At 31.1% G+C, this 22513-nt stretch overlaps 1 protein-coding gene across 4 annotated transcripts in view; it reads left to right on the forward strand.

Moving 5' to 3' along the window:
• Positions 1-22513, forward strand: part of Liprin-alpha (PTPRF interacting protein alpha) — a 681298-nt gene that overhangs the window by 442776 nt on the left and 216009 nt on the right. Inside the window, exon 2 of one of the 4 annotated variants that reach the window (XM_075371365.1) lies at positions 18866-18886. The exons of the other annotated variants lie outside the window; for them this stretch is intronic. Coding sequence (XP_075227480.1) covers positions 18866-18886 — 21 coding nt within the window. The remainder of the gene's footprint in view (positions 1-18865; positions 18887-22513) is intronic. 4 annotated transcript variants of the gene reach the window in all.

A 22513-nucleotide genomic window follows, 5' to 3' on the forward strand; every position in this document is an offset into this window, starting at 1 on the left:
ACGAATAATCATAAGAATTGTATTATTTCTGTAAATGTGATATGTATTTTTAAATAAAATCGGGCCGGTAAGAACAAATTTTTCTTTTTTCTATTATATGGAACGCTTGAACATTGTTTATTATCTATTATTGTATTCTCTATTAAATATATTTAACACAATTTTTTTTTTAAACAAAATTCTAAATTAATAATAGATTTTGATTATAGAAATGTAGTGTCTTGTATTTTTTGATATCAGTATCGTTTTGTTAAAAACAGCTTTATTTTGTTTTTTGAGCGGATGAAATGATATATCCGAGACTGTTACCGTACGGTTTACAATTTCTTGTTATTTTTTTTATATCACTGCGTTTTGTTAGATTATTTTATTTTTTATTTTTTTATGAATTTCCGACTGTTATCCTGTGGATTTGTTATTAAAATTTATTGCCTGAGAACAAACAAATTGACTTTCACGGCCAATTTTTTTGTTGACATTTATATATCATTCACTTCATAGCATATTTTTCGTTTTTTTTTAATAAAACTAATGACCATTACGAATCGAAAATCCGTGATGTAATATTGCACTTACTTTGTAAGTGTAACCCCTTGATGTTTATCCTTAAATTCGATTTATCAATCGAATTTATTTCTATTTTATTTATTACTTTTTTACTACTATAATCTCTTATAAATTTATACTTTTATTTTTTTTTAAAGTGTAAGGAATTAAAAAACAGTTTCACCATCAGTACTTTACCTTCATTTACATAAGAGCATTTACTATTAAAATAAGCAAGTACATTATAAAGTTTTTGAGCGCTACCTTGTACTATCAAGGAATGCTATCTTGCGGCGCTTTCGTAAAGGTACATTAAAAAAATGAATAAAATGAGATATTCGAGTCCCGGGGTCCATCAAATGGATAAAAACACGTTGTCTAACAAAATTCTAGATATTATTTGAAAGTATTGTTTATTACAAATTTAATTGAACTGAAACATAATGTTTTCACGATTATTTTTTCCCCTTTTCATTTAACTGTTACGGTAGGTCATGTTAGAACTGTAAACGTAGTTCATTGTAAGTTGCTTATTAAATTACACAGACATATTTTTTTTAATATCAGAAGTATATAAAATATTATTTCTTTAATAACTATTTTTTTCTTATTTTTTTACTATTATTGAATTATTTATTTTTTTTACAATCAGAGGTTAATAAATTAATAAACCAATATATTTAAGTTAAAAAAGGGATATGAAGTCTGATTCGAACCGATGTAGCTGCCTTCTCCTTTGTTCGGAGTTAGGTTTCTTTAATTTTTAAATATTCTTTACATATTTATATTTTGTTATTATCGTTTAAGTGTTGGAGCTTTAATGTGTTAACTAAGATTTTTAAATTTAAATATCTCCGAATTCATTCGGATATTTATCGTACGCTCGGCTCCTTTCCTATGCATTCGGCTGCTAACGATTCAGCGGCTCCTTATACTTCACGCGGCTCGATCGTGTCGTTTGGTAGAATGACGCCGGGGAGAGTTTGTCCACACCGAAAGACTTACTCTGACCAACTCCCAAATCGACATTTCAAAATTTTTTTAATCGTATAAAATATTTAAAAAAAACAATAAATTTTAAGAAATAAAGCTACATATCATCGCAAAAGTAGATGTTCTTAATGAATATAGGTTTTTTCGATGAATATGTGATAAATTTCTTAATTTCACGTTTTTTAATTTGAAAATGTGAAATTCGTGTTCTCCTAACCCGTTTACGAATTGCGCCGCTAGATAGCAGTACTTGATAGTACTAGGTAGCGTACAAAAACTTGATAATGTATACTTGAAATAATGAATAATGAAATTTAAAAGAAAGTATACTACAGATTGTTTTAATAGTAAATACTCTTATGTAAATGAAAGTACTGAAGATGAAGCAATTTTTTTAACTCCCATCACTTCATAAAAAAAAATAAAAATAAAAATATTAGTTTACAAGAGGTTATACTAGTTTTGTTAAAAAAGGAATAAATAAAACAGAAATAAATTGGTAAAATTTTCATTATACAATTAGAACTATTTGGTGGCGCTGAGGTCATGATATTTCGAAAAATTGTACATATAATGCATGTATAAATATATATATGTATATATTTTTACACACGTTACATATACATACGCATGTATACATATATTTGTCTATAAAAACATATATATTATTTATTCATTGCTTTATTTTTATTTAGAATTAATATTCAACTTTTTTAACGTTTTGAAACTGGTATTATTTTATAATTTTGTGTCAACACTATTAAACATTTTTTTAAATAAGCTGAACCGTTTTCAAATTATTATTACAATTGCTCAAATCAATGAAAATAAAAACTGAAATAGTAATAGATGACTAGATATCGATTACAAAAATTTACCGACATGAACTAAATCAATCTTAATTTCATTTTTACTGCAGTGAAAAAAAAAGGATTTTCGTTCATGAAGATCGAATGCTTTGTTTGATGAGAATTTTGAAGTTTTTTTTTTCATAAAAATAAGAAGAATTTTATTTCTAATACAAGACTAGTTATTGACTAGACTTGATATATCGTCTAAAATTTCACAGAATTTAACGAATGAACAGAATACAAAAAACAGGTGATATCAGAACTCCCAAAACAATAAAATTAAGTTTTCAGCGAGATTTTGCCGTCAGTTGAAAACATCGAAAATTAAAATTCAACAATTTAAAAAAGACATTGTCCGAATCAAAAAAGTACAGATATGTATGAAAGGCTAGATAATAATCGCTTTAAATCTGTCCTACTTTATTTTCTCAAACACAAAAATATACACCGTTAACTATTTTGTTCCTGCCCTACTAATATTGTAACTAAACTATAGAACTTTTTTAATATAAAACAAATATAGAATCATCGAGAAATAATAAACAATTTTTTATATTTTAGTTTTAGTTCGTGTCTTTACAAGATTCCGTCTTAAAACTCTATCGCCTATTCGTTTCATATTTTGTGAACCAGTCAAATTTCAATACCTTTCCGTCACATCATACTTCAATAACCTCTTCTAGTTGTTTTTTCTTTGTGATCTTTGTAGTGTTCGTATTATTGTACTATTTATACTACAGTCAAAAAAAAATACAATCTTATCAAAACCTCATCTACTGTTGTTTATTATTTGATGAAAGAAAATTTATTCGAAATCTCTAATTTAAAATTTTATCCATCTGGGTATGATAATATTACTGTTGAAATTGCTATTTGTAATTAAATTACAACGATAGATTATTTTTTTAAATCTGCAAAAATAGAGTCGATTACCAGTGTTTAGAAATTTATTTGAATTTTATCTACTCCACATTAAATATATGTATATTTTTATTTTTTCTACCAATAGTGTTTATCTAAGCCAAGCCTAGAATCGAACCCGGGACCTTGCATTCAACAGTCAGCCGACTGAGGTACCGATTGAATTTGTAACCGATAAGAAATTGGAATGCCTTTCAGGGATCGTTCGACTCGGTTTAACGTTTTATCGGTTTTTTAATTTGCTGACTTATTTGAATTAAGCTGGTGGCATAAAGATGACAGCAAAATATTTATATTTTGTTCCTACCACGACGAGTAAGTTATCGGATTTAATTATAATAGCCCTTTTTATTTTTTTTTACCTTCGGGACCGGCATTGGGTATTGCCTCAGGGGATGAGATGAATGACAATTTTTGTAGCGGGTGAAAATGCCATGCCCGATCGGGATTCGAACCCGGGACTTCCGGATGAAAGGCTGAGACGCTACCACTCGCGCCACGGAGGCCGGCTCATTATAATAGCCTACGGTGAAGTATTTCATGTTTGTTAAAAAAGAACAGAGTTTTATGCACAGAATTTATTTTATTCTAGTCGATGGTACTAGACACATTATAACATTTCATAAACAAATGTTGTAATACGTGTAGTTCCATCGACTAGAATATAATAAATCCTGTACATAAAACTACGTTCTTCTTTACAACAATTCAGGAATAGGGATTGCTTTTATTTTTCTTAGAACGCTGAACGGAACAAAGGGGCTTACTGCTTATAGAAATGCTATGTACTTTACAATCGGTATTCGAGATAGATATCGCATATATTTTAGTCTTTTTATTTAGAAAACTACTAATGATAATACATCTTCCCGAACGTCCAACGGTAGTTTATTTGAATTGTATTACAATCTTGAAAATTTCTTTATTTCAACCTAACGATTAGGCAGAATTTCAACTGAGCGCAGTGCTCTAGGGATGGACAACTTATTTAGCCTATAAAATAACTAAGAAACGATGGACAGTTTACAAAAAGTCAAGATGTAGATGCGCATTTCGATTTTTAAATAATCATCATTTCTATTTGTAAAGGAAATGGTAAAAATAGATATAAATACAAAAATTAAACAAAACCGTGTACCTCTGGAGACAATTAGATAAACTTGTAGTTTTTCATTTGGATTGATCCCAGTGAAGTTGAATTATTTTCTATCAAATTTCTTTAAATACTCACGTGTTAATCATTATTTACTGAATTTTTTTGTATTAATATTTAATATTACGGTTTCTTTTAAAATCATTGAAGGTGATTATTTACCAGTCAGATTCACGGTTTTAAAGTTACTTTTTATCATTCTGCTTATTTTATTTCAATAGATGTCGGTTGATTTTTTTAAGCGGTTTTAAAATTAGTAGATTCCAGAATATGAAATTTTGTTTATGTTATTCAGTCAGTTGTATGAATAAACTTTATCTCTTGTTAATGCATTAAAAAAGTTTATCGGTACGAACCTGTAGAAAAAGTAATTTATCATCTACTCGTAAATCATGTCATTCTATTCCATTGTTATTATTATATGTTAAATGCCTTTCGCTGTTCTGAGTAAATTTTAACGAATGCTTTTCCATTTCAACAGCTGTGATAAAGTTTGACCTGTTAAATTTAAGTTGGTTGGACTTCGTTATTGTTAGTTGAACTTGAAAATCTAATTTGGAAACTTTACTCCTTGGTAAATTGCTTTATATATTCGGGCGTATGCGTGCGTGCGTGCGTGCGTGCGTGTATTTGTGTGATAATATTCTAGTAAATTAAATTAAAATATAATAATTGACTCAAGATGTTTGTACAGTAGTTAATTACAATAAGTTTTTTCAAATATAAAATTGTCGAAGAGTTTTTGGAATATTAAATAAAATACAACATCGTTTTAATTTTATTAAAGTAATGTTATAGTGTGGAAGGAACAAGCTGTCAACATTTTTTTACATTATTACTCTGATCCGTTCTGAAAATTCGATTCTACTAAAATTGTGTACCTAAATATTCCAACAGATAAATTTAGGAATCGAGAACAAATTATATGAAATTGATGGGAAAACAAGATTATGCTCCGAAAACTGTTTTAAAAAAATTTACTTAAAAATCTATATCTAGAAGGTAATTTCTATTGTTAAACAGTTATCATTAGTAGACGTTATCGAAAAAATTATGGTAAATGATTTTATATAAAACTAAATTTAAAAGATAATTTCAATATTTGTTGACAGGTAAGCTGTATTTTATGAAATATATACATTTTATGAATATGTTTTTTGAATGTTCTTTTGAGATCCCTAGACCTCACTCCGTTGGATTATTGTTTGTGGGGATGGTTGAAAAATGAGGTTTACAAGCAAAAAGTAGACACACGCGATTAACTGATCGCTTGCATTCTCAACGCTGCAGTTGTAATCAAGGAACGCAAAGATACCGTTAGACTGGCAACACAAAATCTAGTACAACGCGTTGAAAAGTGCACTGAACACAACGGTGGCATTTTTGAAAGTTATTAAACCGCTAAACAGAATTTCACTTTTTTTAACATACTTGATTTTTATGCACTGTAAAATGAATACAAAATTACACTTCTTAACAGTTTTCTGAAATTTTTACGATAAGAATTCGACTTAATACTGCAAACACGATTGATTAGCGAAAGGTTATTTAACACATTACCGCAATTAACTGACAACAATGAATAGTATTTAAACAAATTGTGATGAAAAAAATCAGTGTTGCCAACTTGTTTTCCGTAGGTCTAAAATTATTGTACCTACTAGACACGTCTGTTTCTTTTTTTGTAACATTTTCTTTCTAAGTTTCGTCGGTCTTATTGTTAATTTGAGTCGACATGTTTAAAATTTTATTTGTTTTCTGTTGACATTATTTACATCAGTCTTCAATTAAATTCTCTACAATTTATGTTTAAAAAATGTATGATTTATTGCCAATTTAACAACGTTATTGTACGTCAAACGTAAAATAATGTGTTTTTTGACCCTATTTTTGGCGTTTTACAGGGGATATCATAGAAACTAAAAGAGATACAGTTCTGGGACCTATTTTATTGTATGATTTATTGCCAATTTAACAACGTTATTGTACGTCAAACGTAAAAAAATGTGTTTTTTGACCCTATTTTTGGCGTTTTACATGGGATATCATAGAATCTAAAAGAGATGCAGTTCTGGGACCTATTTTTTTTCGATTTCCCAGCTCAAAAACCATAAGAAATAATTGAAGTTGCCCCTTAATTGACCTTCCCAGAATTTCAGAAAGCCTTAATTTACCCGGAGGAGGCTGAAACTCGGGCGAAATCTTTCACTCTGTATAACTCGCTAACGAAGCGTTTTCGGACCTATGTTTATATTAACGTTTTTCTTATTTTTAGCCTGTAGAATGAGTTGTCAAATTATTGCCTTATCCTCCTTAATCATTCTGTATTTACATTAAAAAAGATGAATCGAAATCGGATTCGAACCGATGTGTCTTCCTCTTGTAAGAACCAAATATTTCAATAATTAAAAGTTGTTTGGCCTAACTCTGGAACCAATGAAAGTACAATTTATGTTATATCGTTGAAAAGCTCTCAATGAGGGTTTATTACTGTAGTTAAGAAAAAGTCCAAAATCCAGATTTGTTTGGCTTTTAGTCTTTTTTGGACACTTTTACCCAGTCGATTGCAATCAAAAGGGGAGGTGCAAATTTTCATACAAAAACAAAATAGTTAGATTGTACCGAAAAGTTTTATTTGTTAATATAGGTTTCTGTTAACGTTACACGTATTAGTAAATTGCAATAAATATCTCCAGGGTAGCTACATTAATATCATTCCTTGTAATTAATTTTCATTCCATAATATACAAGTATCTTAACTAATACTTACCGTTTGGTTATTTTACCAAATAATCGGCGTGCCTTTTTTGTTGTGCGACAAAATACAAAATATTTATATATTCGCGAGTTAAATATGTACTCTGAAGTCTTACTGTAGTTGTATTTCATTTTTAACCAGGAAATTTTATTACTGTGCATTTTTAAACGATGTAAGAAGTTTTTATTTGTTTATAGTACGTTTAACAATAATTTATTCCTTATTTCATAAACATTATTGTAATAAATTACAATAATAGATTGCGGGTTTTAATTGTTTATCGATATCTTGGAACGGATATATATTTTGCAATTGGCGGTGAATGTTAGTTGTAATCTAAGATACTGAAGAGTGAATAATGTCTGTTGTCATTGGTTTAATTATTATCGGCTATTCTATTCGGATTGGTAGTTGTTGAATTTAACATTGAAGGCGGTGAAGTGAATGTGAGTACTTTTCATCACGCGACATACATCCAACCTCATAATTTAATGAATACGTTTGGAGTAATCGGGGAGACGGCTGCTTCAGTTTTGTGTTTCAAATGGGGTAGATCACTAAGTATTTTTTCTTGTATATAACCCTAAAGGAGAATATTAGACTGTTTTGGAGATTGGGTGATCTTGGAGACCACAGCAAACTAGTTCTGTCATCGGGTCCATGCTTACCGATTCAGCGTTCGGGAAAAACTTCATTCAACCGATCCTGTATAGATTTATGCCAGTGAGGTGGCGCGCCATCTTGTTGCCATTAAAATTTTTCGTTCCTCTTGCAGTTGCGGAATCGGACGAATGAAGGATTCCTCAACTGTTTGTAGCATATCCGAGTAGGAAACTCCTGTTACGCTTGCTTCAGCAAAAAAGAACTGCTTGTAAACTTGCCGTCGGGATATTTCACAGAAAACATTTGGTTTTTGGGGAATCCCTTTAGCATTGTAAAGGGTTCATTTGGATGTGTGGGAAATTTTGTACCAAAATGTCGACCGTCACTAAACATTACACGATCATGAGTCATCATCTTAATGCTGATCGCGAAGTCGGCATGCACAGCGTAGCCGGTAGGCTTCAAAACCTATAACAGCTGTAAACGTACGGAAGCATACGTAATCGTTTGCTTATAACACTACACACTTCAATCACCTTCGTTGCAATACGTCGCGCCTGGTTTTCCTAACATTTTTTTGGGACTGAGGAAGAAAGACTCCCTCAGATGTTCAACTTTACTTTAGACACCCCGGTCGTCTCGTACTTATTCCCTTTACACACATGTAGGCCGTTTCAAAACCGGTTATGCCATCGACTAATGTTATTGTCTCTGGGAGAATCACAACTTTCTACGGAACGCACGTTGAACTATAACTACAGATCACATTTACCCAACTGCGAAATAACAAAGGTTTTCTGTTCAGGAGTCCCCGTCTTTGCTAGTGTCGCTGTCAAACGGAAAGCGTTCGTGCGCGAAATTAAAACTATTATTTTTACTTCCTTGTACGAAGTAAAGGAAGTATTGTGATCGCAAAAAATGTTGACTAGTTTCGGCGTGCCGTCTAGTCCGTACGTATCTCGCATAACTAAAAAAAAAGATTAGCCGTAGGATGTTGAAATTTTGGATTTAGAATTGTTGTAAAATCTAGTTGTGCAAATCTCTCCTTTTGATTGCAATCGACTGAACCAAAAGTGTCGAAAAAAGCCCAAAACCCAAAAAAACCTGGATTTTGGACTTTTTCTTAACTTTAGTAATAAGCCCTCATCGAGAGCTTTTCAACAACGTATCGTACGGGTTACTTATTTTCATCGGTTCCAGAGTTATAGCCAAATGAAATTTTAATTAATGAAATATTTGGTTCTTAGAAGGGGAAGGCACATCGGTTGGAATCAGACTTAATTTATTTTTTAAACTTTTTTTTAATTTAAATTATTGATTTGTTAATAATTATTAACCTCTGATTGTAAATAATTCTACGATAAATAATTAAAAAGAAATTTGAGGTGATTATTGAAATAAAATTTTATGTACTTCTCATTTTAAAGAAACGTGTATATGTAATGTAATAGGCATACAAGGAAGTCATGTGATGTCCACATCAGATTTTTTTTCTCTTTTCCAGCTTTAAGTCAACATTATACACTTATCCAAGAGATGTTATAACAAATTTAAACCCTGATATTATTTTTTGTTCATCCGGTATCTTTAAGAGCGGTGTTTCAGTACAATTGTGAGTGAATCCTCAGGTTGTTATGATGCAATATTTTTCGCCTTTATTGTAATTTAAAAAGTATTACACGAGAGCAATCGGAAAATGTTAAAACACAAGTTACAAAATTTTTCAGGTGTTACAAGAAAATTAATAAGGTTTTAACACGAGTAATTCAGATCGATCACTTTCACTTGTTAAGTTTACATTAATGTATTTTTCCACTTGATTTTGATATAATATTGTAAAAGCGGCTATATATTTATTTTGCGTTCAGTAAGTACGTCCCGTATTCTTTGAGCGCCCCTTCGCAAATGACTTTCTTCTTCTTAGATTAAATTTGTTTCCAGGTAGAATTCGCCAACGAAGTAAACTTTGCCTCGTGTCACTTTTTTTTATTAAAAAAAACATTTTATTTTCTTATTTTGTATGCTACTTTCTTCCGTTTCTTTAGTATTGTAATTTATTTTTCTAAGTTGTATTCTCGTGTTTCTAATTCGTTACATTTGTTAATTTAGAAGTTTTGTAATTTGACTCGATGCACATTAAGACGGAATGAAATTTTATAGAATCGTTGTGACGGGATCGTATCTTGGTTTTAGGCCTTATATTCCCTTCGATGGTGGTGGTGTACTCCTAAATGCAACTAATTTGACAGGATGGAGGGAAATATAATTGAGGAAAGGAGTGTGCGTCGCGCCCCACCCTTAGACAGAAAGAAGCCACCCTAGACGCCGGGACGCCACGCGCCCACACTTTTCCTCAGTCCCTTTCGTGCTACGGTCCGACGCGTTCCTCGTCCCGTCTGTCGTTATGAATTTGTCTTATATTTTCTATGTGCACGTTTTTTGATCTAAAGTTTTTTTTTTGTTTTTGTTTCTTTTGAAAATAAGATTCAACAGATTTTTATTATTATTATATTTTTAATGTTTGTACCTAATGATTACTGCAGTGTAAGTTGTTATTATGCGGTTTTGTGGCAGATTTGTGTGGTGGTTTTCCATATTTAATGAATTATTCAGCGATACGTCGGCTGGATTTTATCTCTTCAGTTGTTTTTTTTTAGTTCGTTTTTCATCGTTTTCTTTATTGTCATGCTCTTTATCTTATTATTTATTTAATTCGTAAAATATACACAGAGTGTGTGTGTAATAGTCCCGCGGGCGCGCGACTATAATAACTATATTTAGTAGTAGTTAGTATCGTTTTATATCTGGTTTTGTTTCGATTTTTTAATAACGACTGGTTTATTGTTAGCTTCAGTTTATTTCTACATAGTTTCTTTATGTTAATTTAATGTAACAGTTATTTCCTGCGATGTGAAATTGGTTAGTTTCAATATATCCTTCATGTATAAAAATTTCGTGATGGAGTGGGATAGATTTTTTTTCAATTTTTTAACCTTTTTTTTATTTTAATATAACAAATTCATCGCTTTTGCTTGCATTTATTAAAGGTAAACAATAATTTTATCAAATTTTGTTTACTTCTTGATATGGGCTGTTTTAATTTTTATTTCTTAGGAAGTAATTCTATAGAAACGGGTCTTTTCTATCCGCTAAATGTTTAATTTTTTCTGTTTGTAATAAAAATTGAGGTATTAATGTAATGTTGTACGGAAAATTTGAGAAAAATAATGAAAAAATTATTTCGATATTTTTTATCTTGTTAAGGATTTTAGCATGAAAAATAAATATGCTCAAGTAGATGGTCTAGCCCGTCTAAAATACTTTTAATTATAAACATCGTTTCGTTTTTCAAGAAAAACGAATTAAAAGTATTTTAGAAACCTTCACTTAAAAAGAATTAAATACTTCTTAAAAGTTATTTTAAATTAAAACAATTTTATAAACCTTCCCGTTTTCACCTTAGTGTAATATACAAATAGTGTATATTGGAAATAACATAATCAAACTGAACTAACATTTAAACAAAATTGTTGAAAAAATTACGCATAAAATAAACACACGCCCAAATTCAAATAATATACATATAATACAACAGCATAGTATTCGCTTAATATATTTAAATAAATAAAATAACTAAAAATTGGTATTTTATAAATGGTGGCGAGTAACAAACAGAAAGAGACCCCAAGAAACATTTTGATTGTTTTGTGACCGGAATTTTACTTTTTTATTCAGGTTTATTTTTTTAAAATAACATTATAGCCGCTCAGTTCTGACTTTCTACATGACTGCGGTTCATGTCGGGTAGGTGTAGTAGTTGATTTTAAATAGATTTGAATGCCTGCTCTGGCCTTTAGTTTGGTCATTTCGGTTCAATTAACGGCATTGTTTTCTAGAATATTTTGGCTGGGAGTGGACAAGTCCAAATCCGAACGTTAATTGAACTATAAACTAGTAAAATTTAAAACAAAAACCTTTATTTATATTTTGCCTAAAACTGTAGGTAAAAAGTTCATATCTACCTGTTCAAATTCTTGAAAATAAAATGTTATGTAATGACATTATTTGTGTGTCCCTGCGTAAACTTTTCGATGTATAAGATCTCTTTTCATTCCTAATATATACAATTTGTTGATTACCTTGAATATATGTATATGTGTATGACGGTGGGTGTGTGTGTGTGTGTGTGTGTGTGTGTGTGTTTGTGTGTGAGAGGAGAGAGAGTAACGAGAAACTGATATTTAAGTTATCTGAAATGTATTCACGAAAAGCTACTGCGTAGATTTGACGATATCGAATAATTATCATTGGTTAGCAAAATTAATTCATGTTGGTGGCTTCTCTTTATCTGTTACGCTCATTTCAACTCTACAGATTGAAGTTATAGTAAATCAAACGGAACATAAAATAATTTTTTTGTTTTGATGTTAGGTAGTTTTGATTTTTCTTTTTTACTGATTAATTATCTTTATGAAATGAATAATAATTATAACCAAATTAAAGTTAAACAAGTAAAAAGTTATAAAAAATTTTCATTCAATGAATTCGTTTGAAACTCTTGACTTATATTTTAACACAAGTTTAAAACAGCTCGGTTGAGAATATTTTTGGCCCTTTGAACGAGAGAAATTTGGAAAAATTCCCTCTGTACTCTTGTGGTAAAAAGTTTAAGATTGAATGAAATGGTTTCAGAAAAAACATGCTAGGTTATAACGCCTGTTTTTAGGGGTGATAAATTTATTATTATATCCTTATCCGTTAATAATAATTTAAAATTCTTCCTAACTTAACGTTTATTTATATAAAAATAATTTTTAAATTGCAAGTCAAACAGATTGAAACCGCGAAACGCTAGAAAGATGTTTCAGGGATTTATTTTAATCTTTTTAAAGGAATTATTTCAAATGGCGTTACCGATGGTAATTTTTACTAATCTATTAAACACGTACTTCTAAAATTTCCTTTTGATTATTTTTTAATCGAGAGATGGTGGTGGTCTTAGGTATTATAACAGTCTGATAAAGCTATTTTCTTTTTAAATTGGGTATTTACATCTGCGATAAAAATATGTTGTTTATGGAATTAACCCGTTTACTTTGTACGGTCGTGTATACTGTTATACTGGAATCGTTTGTCCCGTATAATTTTAAATATTTATATAAATAATTAAATTAATTTCCCTGGCGTAAATTCTCTCTGTATCTCTGTGAGTATGTTCGCTTTTATGTTACGACCTGTGTGGAAGGGAAAATAACATCGCTAATTTTTCCCCCTTGTGGTACATTTATTTATTTTACTACTGGTTTTAAGGTAAACAATATTAAGTCCCAACCGATAGCTGTATTTACTGTATTCCCACTTATAGTTTGAAATGCCGTTACGGTTTTTAATAATTTATTAAATTATATATTTGTATCTATTTTCAATATTTTATTAGAATTATTTCTAGTCTAAAAATTAGCCCTAATCCGTTTGTTGATTTGATACAATTTGAAACGTTTGTCTTTTATCTCGATTTTCCGGGAAGTACGTACAGAGTATTTGTAAATACCGTTTCAAGAATTCAGGGCACGGTCCTCACAATCAAAATAAAGAAAATATTTTATATCGACATACTTCCGGAAACGTTTAGTTTACCCGCTATCCGCCATTTTATATTTTAAAAATAATGTATTTCTCAGGAACGGTTAATCGTATCGAGTTGAAATTTCGTATACTGCTAGAGTTTTACTTGTATAAAAATAATAAACCTGCTATCACGATCCATTTCAAAATGGCGGCAATGTAATATATTTGCAACCGCTGGTTTATTTAAAGGTTATGTTTTTACAAAAAAATGTTAAGCGCTTAATGACAAAGAAAATGAAATTTTATTTATTCAAATCTATCGATAAATAACAAAGTTATTGGCAAAGATTCTTGAAGCGAGTCGTTACATTAAAAAAGCTGTTTTCATTTCCTCCTAATAAAATTAAATAACACGATCTCAACTGGAATAATTTTATTAATGTTATCATGTAATAAATTATAATATTGAAAATATAAAAAAATATATTGAAATTATGAAAACATTACAATAGTAAATAATATTAATATTGAAAAATAATTTATATTAAAGCGGACGTAATTAACAAGTTATTTTGTAAATGTAAATAAAAACTAATTCCCAGTTTGTGTTTTGCCGTTGACCAAGCCAGTACATCGACTATGCTGTACGAGGTAATTATTTCTTTTACCGTTATCTTATTCACCGCGGCAAGGAATATGAATCATATTTATACTAAATTAGAAATGGCTGATAAATACTTAATGTACGGTCTTGCACGTTGCAACACCTTGATGCGAGGCGGCTGTAACAGGAACACTTCCCAATCGAGTGTTATCTTCTTACACAATGTTTTCATCCATTCATAGACGGCTCAGAGGCACAGAAAGCGTAAAACCTGAAAAACGGGGTAACTCAGGACAACCGTGTTCAATATGTACATCCGATTCGAGGAGAGTGTGTTAGATGAAGTAGCTAACCGTTCCGAAACAGAGTTCATTGTTAGTAATGCAACAGTTTTGAAGGTTTTGCACGAGAGCAACTCCAAGTCTATCACTATCAGAAAGTGCAAGCTATTTTACCTCACCGTGAGGTATGAGAATTGAGATCGGGAACCTTGCAGGCCGTGCTACTGAGCCTCCTCGACCGATCCATTTGATCGGCCGAGGAGGCTTGGCTTGGCTAAAGACGCTTGTACACGACGCTCCCGTGGATATCATTGAAGAATTCGAAATTGGATTGTAAGGATTCGTCAAGACATCTGACATCTTTGAAAGAGTTTGGCAATTAATAAAAAAAACGCCTGGATCGTGTATTTTGAATGAAGGCCGCCATTTTAAACAGCTAACGTAGTTTCTTTTAATATTTGTTTTATTATCTGATACGATAATGTATTGTTAAATAAATTGGAAAAAACTGTTTGTTAAACGGTCTGCTCATTAAACGAAAAACATGTAATGCAAACTATTTTTCAAATAATATTTTCACGGTTTCAATAATACTTTTATTAAATTATGGTAATTATTTTACTAATTTAATATATTATAACGTAAATAAAATTATTCCGGTTGAGATCGTGTCGAGTTATTCAATCTTATTCCGAAGGAAATGAAAACAGGTTTTTTAATGTAGAATTATTCACTTCAAGTATTTTTGTCAAAACTTTGTTATTTTTGAAAGGATTTCAATAAATAATGTTTCATTTATTTCACAAGGCGCTTAAAATTTTCTGTAATAACATATTACCTTTAAGTAAACCGTCGGTTAAAAAGATATTAATCATAACAAAGTTTACGTGGCCGCCATTTTGAAATTGATTGAGAGAACAGGTTTTTATTATTCTTATAAGTAAACAGTATGTACCCTAGCTTGAAACGGTTTTTATGAACACCTTGTATACTACGTGTAATTTAAATATGGAAACGGCTTTATACTGCGTATCAGATATCTGGAGGCAGAAAGAAATGGGGTTCTACATAGTTAAAAAAAAAAACTGCATTACGGTGGGATTTTAATTTTTATCCGCCATATTGAATCAAACTTAATTTTTTTTAAATAAGAAGGTGAATTTATGATACATGACTTCGATTTAACATTTTACAAGAAAAACAACGGTGAAACCCGTTTTCTGTTATCCAGTTATAAGCACTCGTAGATGCGATGACGAAAAAATCGTATTAACAATAAAACGAGGTAAAACGCGTTGCATGAACAATTTTATTGCATTTTACATTCATAATACATACGAACTTTAAACAGGCGTTGACGAATTGAAAAGAGTAAGACGAATCTAGTCGTGTACCAGTAGACGTGATACAAGTTATTAACGGATATTACTTGAGGTTAATACACTGCCAAGCTGCAGAAGGGAAGCGCTTTGAACATTTATTGTAGAATGGTATACTTTCAAAATTTATTTCATTAGTAATTTACGATAGAAAACATTTATTTAAAATTTTAAAATGAATATTGAAATATTTGAAGTAAATAATATCGGTTGATCTAGCCGTTTAATTTGTTGTGTTGTTAATTATTAGTTATAAGTTTATTATAGCACTGTTTAAAGTTCGTTATTGTATGCTTTATGAATGTAAAATGCAATAAAATTGTTCATGCAACGGGTTTTATCTCGTTTTATTGGTAACACGAGATTTCCGTCATTGCAACTTTGAATGCTTATATCTCTTTAACAGAAAACGGGTTTCACCATTGTTTTTCTTGTAAAATTTTAAATAGAAGTCGTGTATCATAAGTTCACCTTATTTAAAAATATTAAGTTTTCAAGACGAAAATTAAAAATACACCATAATACAGTGGTTTTTTAATTATGTAGAACCCCATTTCTTTTTGCCTCCAAATACCTCCCAGATATGCAATATAAAGCTGCTAAATAACAATCGGTGTATATGATTGTGTGCTAACTACTTGTATATACCGTTTCGTATACTTATCATATATGCTACCTCTATATACTTGTGTGTGGGTGTGTGTGTAAAAAAAAAACAGAAGGAAAGAAAGAACAGGCTGATATATTAAACTTGTTATAGCTTATATATTTATATCACTTTATTTTACTGTAGAACATTTTGTAGAAATCAAAAGCAACTTTGAATTTTTCAAATTATAAAGGACACCCCAGTTTTTTTTGTATATAATTTTTTTTCTTATAATTTGTAAATTTTTCTCCAAATCGATTTTTGTGTATATAGGATAGTGTTCATCCACTAATTGTTCATTTACAGTTGGGAATGTAATTTAACTTTATATTGTTACAATTTCAAGATAACATGGTTGGAGATTGTCAAATAACGTTCATTGTTATATTATTAATACAAACTGTCACATTTCTTAGTTTAACACAAAAAGGCTTTATTTCCTTTTTTTCTTTTTAATTTAAATATATTGATTTATTAATAATTATTAATCTCTGATTGTAAAAAAAATACAATAAATAATAATTCAATAACAAAAAAAAAAGTGAAAAAAATCAGAAGTTATTAGTGAAAAAAAAATTTATTTACTTTTAAAAATGTGTATATGTAATTTAATAGGCGTACAAGGAAGTCATGTGGTGTTCACATCAGATTTTTTCTCAAGAACCTGGAGAATATCATCAATGCTTTGTCTTCATTATATAATACTCTACATTTTTTTCAGGATATTCTCTTAACTGTACATACAATTAGTTGAATTCACCATTGCAATGTTCCTGCCCCAGAAAATCATGAATCCAAAAATTACCTGGTTTTTCTTTTTTCCTGTTTAGCCTCCGGTAGTTACCTTTCATATAATACTTCAATGGATGAATGAGGATGATATGTATGAGTGTAAATGAAGTGTAGTCGTGTACAGTCTCAGTTTGACCATTCCTGAGATGTGTGGTTAATTGAAACCCGACCATCAAACAACAGAGATATCCACGATCTAGTATTCAAATCCGTGTAAAGGTAACTGACTTTACTAGGACTTGAACGCTGGAACTCTCGACTTACAAATCACCTGATTTGGGAAGACGCGTTTACCACTAGACCGACCCGGTGGGTCAGTTTCAAGCCTAAAGCGAACTTAAATAGTACGAATTTTATTTAACAGGATGCCGGTCTTTATCTAGTTTACCTAAAGATTATATTCCACTTCATAAGAATTTTGTACAAAAAGCAAGATTAAATCTGCTCTGTTCTGTCCGCTTGCAATGGAACCGTACCTTTAAGTAGAAGTCGACAGTGGTTTAAAATTTAAACACCGACACAGGTGTTTAATTTTTTTAATTAATGATTTACCCAAACATTTTTGGAAGTTTTTTCTTAGTTATCAAATCAGTTGACCGGTTTAATGCTGTTCTTCATTCTTTATCTTCTTTTGTAATGTTTTGACATATCCTTCAGAGGATGATATGTATGAATGTAAGTGAAGTGTAGTCTTGTACAGTCTCAGGTCGACCGTTCCTGAGATGTAGGGTTAATTGAGACCCATCCTCCAAAGAACACCGGTATCCACGATCTAGTATTCAAATCCGTATAAAAGTAACTGCCTTTACTAGAATTTGAACCTTAAAACTCTGAACTTCGAAACGAGCTGATTTGCGATGTCGAGTTCACCACTAGACCAACCCGGTGGGTTGCTATACTACCATGTACTGACCCCGTAGGGGAAGACACCCACCATTTGACAATTGCGGTCGCCAAGCCACCGCTTCCGCACCTAGCCATTATGGACTTTACCGAAGGTCATCTTCAAAACCTCGGCAAAATACATCTCTCAGCCTTGTTCTTGCCTCAGTCGGGATGCCACCGATGCGAATGCCATATGTGACATTCCCATCGATGTACTACTATTCCTAAAAAAAAAAGGAAAACACATCTCGTGTTAGTCTCAAACAAGACTGAGTAACAAAATATGGAAAGGAACTGAAATCCACTACCTACTCGAAGGCAAAAGAGCGAGTTCAACACGCAATTACAAGATAACAAACCAACAACAAAAACTTAAAACTTAGCAGTTACAAAACAACAAACAAAAAAAAAACGCGGGAAGGCCCAGGCGACAGCCTAAATGCCCACGGCAATCCTTTCTTTTGCTAAATAGTGTATAAAATTCTCAACTATTATCCGTTCGGCCTGATTTCGCCAATTGACACGGAGATCCAGCGCCGACCCGATAATATCCAGCCGAAAGTTAGTCTCTGTGCGTATCATTTCATATTTTGAACAGACATACAAAACATGATGTACATCGTCAAATTGTCCGCCTTGCATTCACCTTCCTGAGTCCACCAGGCCGAACCTCTGCAGCCTCTCCCGGAAAACGCCATGCCCAGAAAAATATTGCTGCTATTAATACATCTTCAATTACTAGATTGTGCCACTAATTTCTTCCCTCTTCTATTCGTCTTAAGACCTTTTCGTTTTGAATTTTATCGATCTGCCAACTTTTTCAGGTCACCTTTAACATCTGATTTCAAATTATTAAAATAGTTGTCTTTTGTATTTTTCTAGGAACTGGTTATTCTTGTTTCGGTAAGTGTAAAAATTGAATCGTTTTTTGCCGTAAATTGATTAAAATAGAGCAGTAGGAAAAATTTAAACCCGTCTTATTTGGAAAATAAAACATTTGTGTGTGTGTGTGTGTGTGTGTGTGTGTGTGTGTGTGCATGTGAGTGATTAGTTGTTAACAATGATTATTCTTTGATGTTGCTAGGCCTGTGTTAAGTTAAAGTAAAGTTATGTTTTTAGACGTAGGCCTCCAGTAGTTACTTTTAATTAGATTTGGGATGCCCATTTACTACTTAGAGGGGAAATTCTAATTAGAAGGTGGTTAGGGTTCGACTAGTAGCCCGCTTTCCGTCTATCCACGTTACGTTCTGAACAAAATAGAATTAATGGAGCAACTGTGAAAAGAAAATAATAACAATGGCTGTAGAAAAAGTAAATAAACTGGGAACAAAAGTAATGCAATTTAAAATATATTAAAGGTTAATAATTGTCGGTGTGTGTGTGTTTTAGAGCTGTGTATCCTTGTTACATAATTTTTTTTTTATTGCAGTAAATAATTTCTTCATCGCTTTTATTGCGGTGTGTTATACGTATTAGATGAAAACGATGTGAAGTAATTGTAGAGTAAACATTTCAGTAACTATAAAAAGGATTTGATGAAAAGGAGAAAAGTAATTTTGTGTTAATGATATTCTGTTTGGTTTATTCAATTTATCAGCAACTTGTTATCTTACTTTTTTTAACTTTTAATTAGAAAGAGAGTTGTATAATATTTCATATTTTTCTTTATTTAGTTGTACTTTTTTTAATTTATACTGGTATTTAACATTCGACATTTTGAAATCTATATTTTTTTAAAGAAATTTAATTATCCGGTTTTAATGATAAATAAAATTACAAAGTATACGTTTTATTTAAATTTATGTAAAGTTTTTTGTGCATGTATTAATTTTATCTGAATAATAAGTAATTTGCAATTAAATTGAAAAATTTGATTGTGTATAGGGCAGCCGTTCAGAATTCTATTTTCATATTTCATATTCATTCTCCATTTACTGTATCATTAAAATTAAATTAACGTTAGTTTAATTAGTTTAATCTGTTATTTAAATTGTTCCGATATAAATTTTAACTAGAATTGCTACTTGAATTCAAGTAAATTATTAATTTCATATCTAGCTATTTTTAGAATTAATATTTCACGTTATTTATACTGGTTACGCATCTTAGTTAAATCGTAGAACTGTAAAACAAAATAAAAGTATTACTTTCGTCTTATCAATTCACACACTGGATGCGAAGACCGGTTATAGCGGCCGTTAATATTAAATTCTGTTCGCTGACCGAGTCGAAGCTCTTTGTTGAAGTTATGATATAAAGTGTTCGGTCGAGGTAAACAAGCGTGTGTCTTACTATCATTAATTACTAGTATTACTCGTATTAGAAAAATTAATGATTTTTTTATGAATGAGCTAAACAACAGCGTATTTCAATCGGTTAGTAGAATCTACCATATAAAGACAACACCAGTAAAAAGTTAAGGCATTTCCCACACTACAGTATTGACAAACTACATTCCTTTCAACTTGAGTCTGGACGCCGCTAGTATCTTTATTAGTATGACAGTCACAAAACAAAGTTGGTATCACTGTATTTAAGGCTCCTATTTCAATTAATCTTCGGATACTATAAAGAAGGGTTGTACACTCAGTATATTATAAAATAAGAGTGTAGTTACAGTTTATCTTTGGTTTCGTTTTGTTACGATTAATTTTTTTTTTATTAGATCATAAAAGTACATAAAATTCAACTACGTATGAAGAAGTGTAGTTTTAGTAATTATATAATCTATTGACCAATGTTTGTTTTAATCTTTATTTATATAAATTTAAAATGACTTTATTTTTGGAATCATAATTATTTTCTGTTTTTCACTCGGTCCTGCGTTTTATTTAATTAATTAATTTTATTAATTACTAGCCGGTCAGAGCTCCAAACCCAGAGCTCTGCAGCTCTGGGTTTGGCCCCGGAAATCTAGGGGTCGGAGCCTCTGACCGGCTAGTAATTAATAAAATTAATTAATTAAATAAAACGCAGGACCGAGTGAAAAACAGAAAATAATTATGATTCCAAAAATAAAGTAATTTTAAATTTATATAAATAACGATTAAAGCAAACATTGGTCAATAGATTATATAATTATTAAAACTACACTTCTTCAAACGTAGTTGAATTTCATGTACTTTTATGATCTAATAAAAAAAAATTAAATCGTAACAAAACGAAACCAAAGATAATTTCCGAGGCCAAACCCAGAGCTGCAGAGCTCGCTTCGCTCGCCATATTCGTCTGCCCAGAGGGCTCGGCCCTCTGGATCCTGCATTGTTCGTTACTGTCATAGTTGTTACAAAATACTGATAAATAACTAACCATTAAGGTATTAAGGCTTTTTAGAAACCTTTAAAAGAGACTAAATTACAAAAGACAGAATAGTAATAATATGTTTAGTAAATAAAGCACACAGATCTTTGTCGATGAAACTCCACAACCTATTTCGGTTGCCAAGACAACCGAAAATATAATTATGAATTAAATCGATTTTTTTTCTTTAATAAGTATTTTTAACTGGCAGATTCAATTGCAAGACGGGTAAGTCCTCGATCTTTAGCTTAAAATCTTCCCAGGATAACACGAATGTATCTTGAAAATTTGAAAGGGATGGTCGGTTGGTTTCCGAAGTAGAGGGTGTATTAATCTGTTTATTTTTACTCTCTGTAGCATTTTTTCTTCTCTCTGTAACGCTGTTAGCGTCAAATTTGAAGTATCGGTAGCCTGTAGGACTGAATGAATATCACTTGAACTTAGATGAGCTTGGTTTGTTGATATATAAGAGAACACATTCGACGCTGTGACGTAGGGAAAAGGAAACCGCTCACTTTTCTTAGTAAAGGTGCCATGGGATGCTTGGTAATTTTAGGAATGGATAGGTTATAGTTCATATATATTCATTTTTTTAATAGTTTTCAGTTTTTTAGCTGCGATTGTCAATTTAAAACCGCAATGTTTAATTAATTAATTATAACAGAATTAGCAATTTCGTATGGGATCGAAAAGTTTCGCAGATATGAATTCATTAACTCGCTGAAGAGGGAAATTATCTTTTGGGTTGGCACTGAGTGGACGGACCGACAATGCTTAACCTTGTAGTAATAACATATATGTACACAGGAATCACGTAATGTCTATTTTATAAATCAGTGGTAGGTATGCTATAAAATACTGTCGGGCGATTTGTACAGTCCCAATGTACGTTTGTTATTGAGAGTTGTTGTAAATCGCAACCGCAATGCCAGGATGACTTTACTGTAGCTTTCCTCGATCAAACGTGTACCCGGTAAATCAACTGTTTCACGCGTAGTCGCTGGTATTAGAGAAACGGGTGGTGTAGATGAACGAAAAGGGTCCGCCGGCCAACTATTTTAAGTGTTTCACCTTCATCTTCAGAACGTATCTGTGCATGCTTCGAACGATTACCTCTAAGGTTAATAAGAAGGCAGTCTCTCAACAGATGGTCGAATGTCAACGAATGTCATTCGGGAGTTTTCGCCAAGCCAAAAATAAATTAAAGTTGTCTGTACCCTATTTATGTCA

The sequence above is a fragment of the Lycorma delicatula genome, chromosome 7, assembly GCF_047948215.1.
Source record: "Lycorma delicatula isolate Av1 chromosome 7, ASM4794821v1, whole genome shotgun sequence".
Classification (NCBI taxonomy): domain Eukaryota; kingdom Metazoa; phylum Arthropoda; class Insecta; order Hemiptera; family Fulgoridae; genus Lycorma; species Lycorma delicatula.